Below are 11,818 nucleotides of genomic sequence, written 5' to 3'. Positions count from 1 at the left end.
ACTACATACACAAGTCATGAGTAAGTATATCTAATTACTTTTTTATGCTTATTACTATTTATATTTACTATCTGCTATTTTTGTAACTCAAAATATTTTTTGGTGCCCATACCATGCAAACATACCAAACACTTACTTACAACTTCCTTGTTTTCCTTTTTTATAGGACTTCATCTAGTTTTCCTTTTGGGGCAATCTCAACACACTACGTTGCTCGAACAGGGTGGCCAACAAATTATCAGTTACCAAACTTCCCCATGTCAATCCAAAAAAGACTTGATGAGAAAAAGTGGAGATTTTTTTTCTTCAACAGGATTAAGCAAATGGAGATCAAAAATTATTCAAGCACTGTTTGATCAGATGTGCGCATATACATTGTAATTATAATCCAATAATTCACATATGAATAAGTGATATGCAGAAATATAATTATATTTATATCTATATATTAGGAGCTCAGATACAAAAGCTGCTTAAGACCACCTTTGTCTAAAATAAGATGATATTAACTGAAAGGTCCCGGCATGTATTACATGTTCATTTAATACTTCTGTCTCAGGTCATTTTAAAAGTAATAGTTTGTTGGCAGAATTCATTAAGAGTCTGATAAAAAATGCTAATTTACAAGAAAACATGTAAAGGCGCACTTAGAGGGTTTTGCATCTGAACTCTTATATATCTTCCGTTTTCAGGTATCCAACAAGTGCCCAATACAACAAGGTGTGCTTATCCCTTGTCACCAAATACCAGTTCTTGAGAGACAAAACTGGAAGAGGATATGTAAGAACATGTCAGCTTTTTAGTTTCATTAAACCTATAGATCTAGGATGTTGTTGATACTTAAAGGTGATACATGTTAGAAATCAACATTGTTACTTTTCTGTTTAAGGAGTCATGGCATGAAATGCTTAAAAATAAATTCAAAAAAGAAAGATTACCCTTAGTTGAGGTCAAGAGATAAAGGAAGTTCAATGCAAGTTCAGCAAAGTAAGGAACCACAAGTTTTCATCAAGGGTTCAACAGATACCCAGTGCAGAGGTAAGCATGTCAGACAAATTGACACCTTGTTTATTTTATAAGACTGAGGAAAACCAAGACATGAATAGGAAGAGGCCATTGTCTGAAGGGGTAAGTGTCACAAACAGACTGATCTTCAGGATTCAGTAAAAAGAGTATATAGTTAAGTTAATAAATGCATACATTTGTTTTTGTGGGTAGTCTGAGTCAGGGGAAGATGATTACAGCATTGGGGTCCACTTGGAAAAAATGAAAACAGAATGCTTGAAAAAAACACCAAATATCAAACTTTTAGTGGACTACATGGCACGGACAAGGAATGAGAGGACAGACTTCATAAAACATAACCCCATAAAGGATACATTAACACGATATCCAGCCCTTAAAGTCCCTTTGCTTGTAAGTAGAATATTGTTCAAAATTAAAAAGCAAGAAAATAAATATTGTATCTTTTAATATTGTTATTGTATTCTAACAGCTTGCATTTGAGGTCCAAAGCATACTTGACATAGATATAAAAAAAACATCCTGAAGAATCTAGGCCTGGTGGCACAGAAAGTGATTAATGAGTGCCACAGAAGACAGGTTGGAGTGGATATCTGTACCGAATTGGATAAAGCAAAACAAGCCTACGTTGATTTGGCACACAGAGGTAATGTAGCATCAGACTAAGAATGACAATAAAAAGTGACACAATATGTCATGTGCAATTTCATAATTTTTCATTAAAGGTCTCTCAAAGCTGTTGCTGCCCTGTTGCTTCCATTTCTTGTTAAGGAGAGCCCAAAATTCCTTTATGTCATTAATGAGGTAAGTGTATGTGGGTCGGTTTATCTTTAAATAGTTTAATATTCCTTTTTCAACTGCTCCTTTGGGCCCCATCTTTCAATATCAAATTTTCACAGCCGGTATATTGTGACAGGTAAAAAAGAATATGAACTGGGAAGTTGTAAAGGTTTTAAAGTTATTATTTATAATATTAAACCCACCCAACCCGGTTCTATATATAAAAGGAAGCCCTTTGGGTACAGATTCAATCCTGGAGATAATGATGGAAGGTGAGAAAGTCTGTGAGGTAGATGATGTCACCATAGCTCTTGTGGTTCTAATGGAAGTCCACTTCATCTTCAACATTGAATATGCTCCAAAGATGAGAAATACTCTAACATTCATTGAGAAGTATTTAATGTGCCACAACGAAAATGCCACCTGCAGTCATTAAAATGGCCAATTTCTTGTTTAAATGAATGTATGTTTATGTAAATGCATAGAGTGGGGTGTAAATACATGATGTGGAAGGAATCAACATTATTTTGAATAATATATTCTAAATATATATATTATTATTACATTCTGTTAAATGAACTTGTTGAATGATTGACTGAATTATTTAAGTTGTTTTTAGAGAATATTTTGTCTTGTGTGATGTCATGTTATGTATGCAACGAAACAAAACAAAAATGTCACTTGCAGTTATTAAAATGGACAATGTTTAATGTTTAAATTAACGTATGTTTATGTAAAGGCATAGTGTAGAGTGTAAAGACTGCCGATGTGGAGAAATCAACATTATTTTGATTAGTTATTTAAAATATATCAATGATTCGGTTACATTCTTTTAAATGTTGAATGAAATTGTTGAATGATTTTGAGAATTATTAGGGTTGTTTATTAGAAAATGTTTTGTCTTCCACCTATTTGCTCAAAGTGCTGTCATGTTGTGTATGCAATAAACATTTAATGAAGAATCATGTTGTGTCTGTAATGAAAAAGTGTAATGGTAGTAATTAATAATACTATAATAATAATAATAATAATAATAATAATATGTATATAATAATGTCTTCTAAAAGGTTCAAAAAGGAACTCTGCTTGTTCTTTAAAGCACCTTCAAAAGAGGGTTCTACCTTTTCAAAAAGGTTCAAAAATAAACCTCAAAGGTTCCCCCACAGTTGCAATCTCCAGGAACTTCAAAAGGTTCATTTTAGAACCTTTACTTTTTAGAGTGCATATTATTAACTTGGTTCGAGAGAATCAAATTATATTCCAGTTTAAGTGCTGTAATTTCATTGAGCACATCTGGTTCTGCAGAATCTCTATAAGCATCCTCCAGCCGAGTGAGACAATTATCAATTTCTTTAAGGCGTTTTACCCTTTGCTTTTTCAGCCTGGACTCATATGAAATTATATGTCCTCTCAGGACAGCCTTTAGGCTTTCCCATAATATTGAATCAGAAACCTCGCCAGTATCGTTAAATTTCAGAAACTCAGCAAGTAACTGTTAATTGTTCACAAAATGTTTTATCTGAAAGTAACGTAGGATTAAAACGCCAGTTATAGCTAGGGATGCACCGAATCCAGATTTTTTAGGTTCGGCCGAATCCCGAATCCACCGTTTAAGATTCGGCCGAATCCGAAACCGAATACCGAATCCTACTCGCATCCTTATTCCATTAACACAGTAAAACACATTAATGAATTATACAACGTCCACAGCATGTATTTTTTTATTTTATTTAATTTTAACTGTACATTATGCCAGGATGACAAGTTGGAAAACTATTTTGACAATTACCATAAGCCTATGCATAATGAAAGCGATGCGTTGCGACACGCTCGTTTTTCCAATAAGCAAGCAGCTCCGCGCTGAAAACAATATTTAACTTTGAGTGAGAAGCTCCGCTCGTCAATGTCAGTTTTCACACGACCGTCCAATTACAATGGAGGAGGGGCGGGACATTACCACAGCAACCAACCGGCTCACAGCTGAAGCATCACAGCTACCAAGCGCTCGGCTGAAAAACAGCTGGCATTTGGTGTCCTCAAGGCATTTTCAGCCGTGTTTAAAAGTTTTGGTGTGTCCAGCCCCTAAAGCTCACCGAAAGAAAAAGCTCATCTTCACGTCAGCACCCTATGTGTTTAATCAACGGCCGCGTGACGTCGACCATCGTAGCGCAAGCCTAAGATTCGGTTCGGTGGAAAAAAAATCTAGGATTCGGCCGAACCCGAACCCCGTCAAAAAGCCTAGTATTCGGCCGAATCCGAATCCTGGATTCGGTGCATCCCTAGTTATAGCTGGGCTTAATTTCTAAGAGATCTAAAGATAATAGGGGTGTGACGAGACACTTATCTCACGAGACGAGACGAGACACGAGACTGGGTTCACGAGAACGAGACGAGACGAGACTTTGAAACAAATTAAATTTTTTTAATAAAGTATATTATGCACTAATGCTGCAGTAATAATAACAGTAAACACTGCAAAATGTTTTGCCACAAAATCACAGGCAAGTAATTGCACAAAAATTGTAAACAGTATAAATAAAAATAAATAACGAATATACCTGCACAAATATCAGCAACCATACTGTAACCAGTAGTGCTGTATTAAAACTTAAAGTGCAACAAAAATTGTTTACAGAATAAATAAAAATAAATAACAAATATACCTGCACAAATATCAGCAACCATACTGTAACCAGTAGTGCTGTATTAAAACTTAAAGTGCAAAGAAATACTGAACATTTGTTTCTTCAAGCATGAAAAACAGCTACAAGATTAGAGGAGTAGTCCACTCTTAAAATGGGACCCACTGACTTCTCATAGTAGGAAAAATATTACTATGGTCAAGTCAATGGGGACCATTTTTGGGTGAACTACTCCTTTAAATACACAAAACAGCCTAGGATAAGGACATGTTCTTTTTTAAGAATATTAGCATATCAACATTTTCTGGCAACAATTGTGACCTCTGGGCAGTAACTATGTCTCCTGCAGTTGAAGAGACACGTTCACTTGGAACAGAGGTAGCAGGGATGGAAAAATATGCTTTGACAAGTGGAGACAGCAAAGGATATTTGGAGCTGTTTTCTCTCCACCACTTAAGGGGGCAACAACTGAGTGAGATAGATGGCTCTCTTCTGTAAAGTTCAATTTCCCTCTCAATCCCTTTGCTGGACTGTTCTGTCTTAGAGAAAGCATCCCCTAGCAGATCCTCAAGTGCAGTCTTCTTGGTAGCAGGTTCTGTCTCTTCTGACTCAGGTCCACCCTCAGCTCCACCCTCAGCTCCAAGAGCTCCATCTCTCCAGTGTGTGGAACAGTGAGCTGATGTCTCATCTGTGGGCTTTGAACAAAAGAAACACTGGCTTAACCTTAATAAGCAGCAAAGCAGTCCCCCTCTCCCTTTCAACACACACACACACACACACACACACACACACACACACACACACTTGGGTAATTTAAATGTTCAAGAAAGAAAACATTTCTCACACACACAAAAAGGAGAAAAGCAATTAAAAATAATTTTACCTGATTTTGCAGCAACTGTTCAATCCTTTTCTTTATACTCTGGAAGACAGCCTCGCGCTGGTCATGGTCTAGCTGAGGTAAAGTCTGGAATCTCGGGTCCAGCGCTGTGCTTTCTAGCAGGTAGTTATATACATCCCCACTGTATCTCCCTGAAATATTAGTGAGGATTGCTCTCTTGACGTCAGTCACAGTGGGGGAATCGCTGTCATTTGGTGCCATGCTTTGTTCAATCATGTTCTTTAATGGTACAATGAGAGAAACTGTGGGAGTCTTCTCTTCACACAAGACTGTGGTAGCTGTCTTTAAAGGATTCAGAAGCTTTACAAGGTCTTCGGCATTCACGATGTCGCAGGTATCCAGTGTATCAATGTTACGGGCATGCTGTCTTACCTCTGGGCCGGTGAGCGCTGCTGCTATGGCAGCTTGCTGCTCCAGGTAACGAACGAGCATATCCAAAGTTGAGTTCCATCGCGTAGTGACGTCCATTATTAATTTGTGTTGTGGCAGTTCTAGCAGCTTCTGCTTAGACGTCAATGACGCGGCAGCCGTAGAACTCCGGTGGAAAAAAGCAGTTACACGTCTCACCCGCCCGAGCAAACGAGCTACGCGCGCAACACCGAGGCCAGCCTGGGTAGCAAGGTTTATTGTATGTGCAAAGCATTTGATGTGGGGCTCAAATCCTGCCTCGCGCACAGCCACATCCATATTACGCGCATTATCTGTCACAATAGCGATGGTGTGGTTTGGCTTTCTAAGATTCCAGTCAGTGACAGCTGCTTGTAAAACTTCAGCGATGTTCGCTCCTGTGTGGGATTCGTAATGTGGGCGAGTCTGCAGTACAAAATTTACCATTTCCCATTTACTGTTGATCGTGTGGGCTGTAATTGTGATATAGCTCTGTGTACACCTAGAAGTCCAGCCATCAGTAGTTAAGGCAATGGTTTCTGCATCTTTAAGTGTCTGTACAACGTTCACCTTGCACTCGTTGTAGAGGGTTGGGACCACCGTGCGCGTAAAATGTGTGCGCGACGGAATGGCGTACTTTGGTTCCAGTGTGCGGATGAGCCGCCGAAATCCCAGATTTTCCACCACAGAAAATGGCCTCATATCAGCAGCAATAAAAACGCCGATGTCTCTCGTTATTGCGGTGGCTCTTGCACTTGACGTTGGAAGTTTAGCTGCAAAGGCATTTGCTATCGTTGTTTGCCCTTTCATGCGAACTAAATTGCTCTCCGTTTTCGCAGCTTTCTGTAAATCGCTGTGGTTCTTTTCGATGTGCTTCTGCATGGTGGTCGTGTTAGCAGAGGTGTATGGCATTAATTTCTTACAATGTTTACATATTGTCTTTGTCTTGTCTGTTATTCTTTCACCGTTTTTGTTTTCCACTGGAAATCCAAAATGTTGCCACACAAACGATTTAAATGTGGCGGGGGCGTCTTCGATCGTCATTTCTCCCTCCATGGTGCCAGTCGCGTGATGATTGTTATGTTCTCGCGAGACCAATCGGATTTCGCGAGACCAATCGGATCTCGCGAGATATTGTGTCACGAGATCTCGTCACACCCCTAAAAGATAATGTCACTGGTGAATGATCGGAGATGATTCTGTTGTGATGCTTCAATGATTTTACACAGGGAATAATTTTAGAGTCGACTAAAAAGAAATCTATCCTAGAGTATGATTTGTGGACTTGTGAAAAAAGTATCTGTTGGATTTTTTAGTCTCCAGATGTCAACGAGATCAAAAGAGGTAATCAAATCATTGAGAACAATGGTAGAATTGGCGGAGGGTATACCCGGGCTGGAAGGGAATCTGTCTAGGGAGGGGTCCAGGACCGAGTTAAAATCACCGCCTATTATCAGGTGAGTGTTCAAAGTATTTGGTAAAAGATTAAAGACTTTGCGGAAAAAAGCAGGGTCATCAAAATTAGGTCCATAGACATTAAGCATTGTGACGTGAATTGAAGAAAGTAAGCCAGAAACAATTATATAGCGGCCATTAGGGTCGCTGATAGTTGATATATGCTTAAAGGGGAATGATTTACGAAACAAAATAGCTACTCCTCTGGCCCTGGATGAGAAAGTAGATTGAAACACCTGAGAGATCCAATTAGCCTTTCGCCGAGCCCCGCCCCCCTTAGTTACTGTTGCTACTTCCGACAAACAAATGACCAGCGCGACAGATTGCCATGATGGAAAGCGATATACCCGTGCGTGTCAGTGACCTTTTTTGGAGCAATACCTCCGCGATTTCCTCCAGATCGAGGCAAAAGGGGTTACAGTATGCAGTGGAGGGATATATAAAAATACGCAATGAAGGAGACCCGGCGAGGCTAATGCTTACCGGTCTCAAGGAAAAAATTAGAAACCACATGACCGGTAACTCAAATGCAACCAGCACAGCCTTGTGGACCAGTCATGCTCTTGCACTGCCGGGTAAGTTCTCTTTCATATGGTACGGTCTATTAATGTCTATTGCAAATACAAGGGTATGTTAGCTAGCTAAACCTACATGTGTTTCAAAGCCATTCAAAGCTTACTAACATTTCTGTTGTTTAGAGGATAGCCGTTTTGAGAATCATAATGTTGTATTTCCTTTGGTGATAACCAGAATTCACAAATAGGAAACTGCTTTGGCTTAAAAGTTGCAGGACAGATAATATAATAAATAAAATGTATAATATAATAAAATTGCACAGCATTTACGGGATTGTAAGGGGTAAAATAAGGGGTAGGTTTTCCGTTCATAAAATGCTACATGAAAGATAAAAACAAATTATTTAAAGTTGATTGTTAGGGCGCTATGTTCGACTTTGTCATAAACTGACGAAAAATAAAGTTTGGGAGCTGAAAGTCCTAACACAACAGCAGCTAATGTAGCTAGCGTTAGCTAACATGTTAACTAATGTTGGCAAAATAACTCATTAAATTATCTTAGAGAGTAGGTTAACATTCTGGCAATTATATTGATGGTAATCATAACTTTGGTCCAATTTGTGTTCTTGCTTCTAGTTAGTAGATTTAGACCACACTGTAACTAGTTAGCTGTAAGCCTTACCTTTGTGCAGACGTATTTATGCTTCGTAAATGTTCGACACATTTAACTGGATGGGGCAGTCCACATTGTTTTATCCATTGTATGCACCGCTCACAAGCGCTGCGGGCGTGAATGTTTGTCGGACGTGCTCGCATAGTAACGGTTGCTGTGATGTGTGATTGGACAATGGCCGTTTTGGGGGAGGGGCCGGCGAAAGGTCAATTGCATCTCAGTCGCCTTTGTTCAAAATGTCTAATATGTGTCTCTTGTAAAAATATTATATCAGCAGGGATGGACTTCAAATATGAAAAAACTTTAGCTCTTTTAATCTGGTTATTTAATCCCCGGACATTCCAGCTGGCAAAGGCAAAAATCCCTTTAAAATCTAACATAATACCAGCTGCAAAAAGAATTTGCATGGACATTAACTGATGAAGGAGGTAAACAAACAAAAAACACAAAAGGAGAAAAAAGACAAAACCACCCACCCACCCCCTCCCTTCAGCTTCCCCAAACGAAGCCGGGAAAAAAACCCTCATAAGAACTGGAGCTGCCGAGCAGCAACCGAAGAAATCCTGCCTTACAAAAATAAGTTAACCTCTAACAGAAAGACCTGGGGCTCCCCAACAGCCTCCACAAAACTAAGTGATTAACAAAAGAATTGCCCAATAAGCTTGGTATGTAGTGCGTATAGCACATAAACATTATATATATATATATATATATATATATATATATATATATATATATATATATATATATATATATTTAAAAAAATTAGCATATTAAAAAAACTATTTAAGCAATATACATTAGTCTCAAAATGTACAATAACGCATAGCAAGTGTAACCCAAACAGATAATATAACAGTCTGTGAAAGCCAAAGTCTCATTTGTTCATTCTTTTTTTTATATATATACACACACACTCACAAACTCGTGTAATAAACTGCCAGTATACAGAAGGAACAGCGATTTTAGCCCTTAAGCCATCCATTGTACCAGCATCGAAAAAAGAGTCCTGAATGGCAGTTCAAGAAGGTTCATGCTGAATGATGGTGTTCACATAAACCTCAGCCTCCGCAACTGAACCAAAGATTTTCTTGCTGTTGCCCTGGGTGACAATCAGATGTGCGGGGAACAGCATTCCGAAACAAATACCGGTTTGCTTCAACTTCTTTTTCACTTCGTCAAACGCCCTTCGTTGCTTAAGAACCTCTGCTGTGAGGTCTGGGAAGATGGAGATTTGTACTCCATCATATTTTAAAAGTGAGTGTTGCCGCGCGAGCCGAAGGATCATCTCCTTGACTGGATAGTGATGTATCCTCGCAATCAGAATTCGAGGACGCCCACCTTTCGATGGCAAAGGCCCGGTGCGGTGTGCGCGGCACCCAACTGTGTGCGGTCGCATATCTTTCCAAGGGTTGCAGCAACAGCGCGCCCTTTTCTGAGAATTTATTTTATTTTACTTTTGGGTATGCGCCATATTATCTTAGTTTGATCTGAGAATACAGAGACACAACAAATGAGTAAAATAGTTATGAATTTATATTAGATTGATCAAATTAAAACACTAATCATTTAATGACTATCACCTGTTAAAACCTAGTATCACTTCAGTCGATGCACTTTTTCGATTAACTTACCAGTCAAGTTATTATCTGACAAAAACCAACAACTGACTAAGAATATATTTCATAAAATAGAGCAGACATATAAATTAAAAATGTAAATAAATTTCCTCACCTGGAGAAGAAGAGATGTCGCAGAAATTCTGAATCTGTTGTAACCCTGAAATGAGTCCGGTCGGGAATGCGGTCTGTTCTGGTTTTGTCCGATCATTATTTTAAATAAAAAAGGAATTACATCGTAAAGTGTATAATGCTCTGTAGCAAGTAAGTATTAAAGTGCAAAAGTGTTTTAAACTGAGTATTAAATCTAATGCGCATAAAAACCCTTCAAAAAAAGCGGCTTCATAAGCAAATCTGTACGTATTTTAGGACATTTAATGTACATTTAGATACGTATCGATCCTGCAATTACGTCCAGATAATACGTAAAGGCACTATGAATACATAAAAGCACATACGTATAGGACTGTTTTAATTTACGTGTAAATATGTACGTTTTGTTTGTGAGATAAGGCTGGTTTTTAACTGAATGGCGTATGCGGTCAACAAATACTTCTTCCGGAAGACACACTGAAATCCTGGCCAGGACGCGTCCGGGAAGAATGGCATGTAGATAGATAGATGGATGGATGGATGGATGAAGAAGGATAATATTTGTCTAAAGTTATATTAGTAAGGTCTATAAGTTCATCTGGACGAATGACGTTTTCACTTTGCTTATCTATATATATTTATTAATTTGTTTAAAATTATATTATTCTCATGCTCACTCTCCCAATAAAAAACAAAACACGAAAGCAGTAGTTTGCCTCGTTCATATCGGTCGTTCACGGTAAAACTACTATTATGCATGACAACACAATAAAAATAAAAAATCTGTTGGAAAGGAAATATTAGTTACCTAACTTGAGCCCTATTCGGACGGGATTAGTTTTACAGGGGGACCTCTGAGAAAATCGTGCTTCTCAGAGGTCCTCTGTGTTTTTAATCCCGTCCGAATCGGCCATGTCTGTGTTTTTCTCTGACGACCTCCGTAAAAATTCCAGAGCAATTTACCTACTGTTTTTCGCCGAACTCAGAGGTCCTCTGAGAAATTTAATCCCGTCCGGATGCAAATGTCTGTGTTTGCCCGCAATATCTTTTGAAAACGCGGTTCATTTCGTGTTTTGGCCAACTTGATCTGCCGTAAGGTCTTACTAATGCGCGTATATTGTATTTCCTGAGTCCCATTCATTCAGATATGAATGTTTTTTCGCATTCGGCAAAATAAAGTAATTAAATCAAGACGAGCTGAATATCATACACTGTTAAGACTAAACACTGATATATCATTAACATTATAAGAAACTCCGTTCAAAGTTGTTCAACTCCGGAATGGTAATGTTAATTAATAAAGATATTAAATTGTATTAATCATTATTTCTTCATTATTTTGTGTTTGTTATAAGCAGACAGTTATATAAAACACGTAGGCTAATGTAACTTTAGTAGGATTTGTATATTTTATTTTGATTTGTTAAAATTAAATTAATAAATGACATGTTCTGTCATGATTTTACATTTAAAGCAAAATATTAAACATTACAAACACGCGTATCCAGAGCACGTGCTACTGCAACGCCCAAATGCATGAAACAGACACTCCCATCTCTGGAATAGCCTGCATCATTTTAATCCCGTCCGAATCGGTACATAAAATCACAGACGTCCTGGGGGACACGCTGAAACTCAAACGTCGTTTGGAAAACTAATCCCGTCCGAATAGTGCTTTGGATAGCGTTTGACATAACTGGATTGGAAATATGCTGATAAACTTGGTTGCG

At 38.3% G+C, this 11,818-nt stretch overlaps 1 protein-coding gene and 1 long non-coding RNA gene across 2 annotated transcripts; one reads left to right on the top strand and one right to left on the bottom strand.

The window, feature by feature from the left end:
• The first annotated feature begins 914 nt into the window (after positions 1-914).
• Positions 915-1,389, top strand: LOC135770512 (uncharacterized). Its single transcript, XR_010542660.2, has 3 exons — positions 915-1,038; positions 1,081-1,128; positions 1,219-1,389. It is a non-coding gene; the product is annotated as an uncharacterized lncRNA (long non-coding RNA).
• A 2,833-nt stretch (positions 1,390-4,222) lies between these two features.
• On the bottom strand, positions 4,223-6,763 carry LOC135770511 (E3 SUMO-protein ligase ZBED1-like). The gene is made up of 2 exons (XM_065280188.2): positions 5,329-6,763; positions 4,223-5,140 (listed from the first exon to the last, which is right to left on the bottom strand). Exons 1-2 carry the CDS (start codon positions 6,643-6,645, stop codon positions 4,700-4,702), a joined length of 1,758 nt encoding a protein of 585 aa, XP_065136260.1. The 5' UTR covers positions 6,646-6,763; the 3' UTR covers positions 4,223-4,699.
• Between the last annotated feature and the right edge of the window lie 5,055 nt (positions 6,764-11,818).

This window comes from Paramisgurnus dabryanus, chromosome 8 (genome assembly GCF_030506205.2).
Source record: "Paramisgurnus dabryanus chromosome 8, PD_genome_1.1, whole genome shotgun sequence".
Classification (NCBI taxonomy): Eukaryota; Metazoa; Chordata; class Actinopteri; order Cypriniformes; family Cobitidae; genus Paramisgurnus; species Paramisgurnus dabryanus.
This window is presented reverse-complemented; position numbering and strand designations above follow the sequence as displayed.

What these genes read in the sequence shown, in the direction of transcription:
- LOC135770511 (XM_065280188.2), bottom strand. Translation starts at nt 6,645, where the DNA reads ATGCCATACACCTCTGCTAACACGACCACCATGCAGAAGCACATCGAA. An exon ending in AACAGTTGCTGCAAAATCAG is followed by an intron (nt 5,141 to 5,328) that starts GTAAAATTATTT and finishes TTTTGTTCAAAG; the next exon opens with CCCACAGATGAGACATCAGC.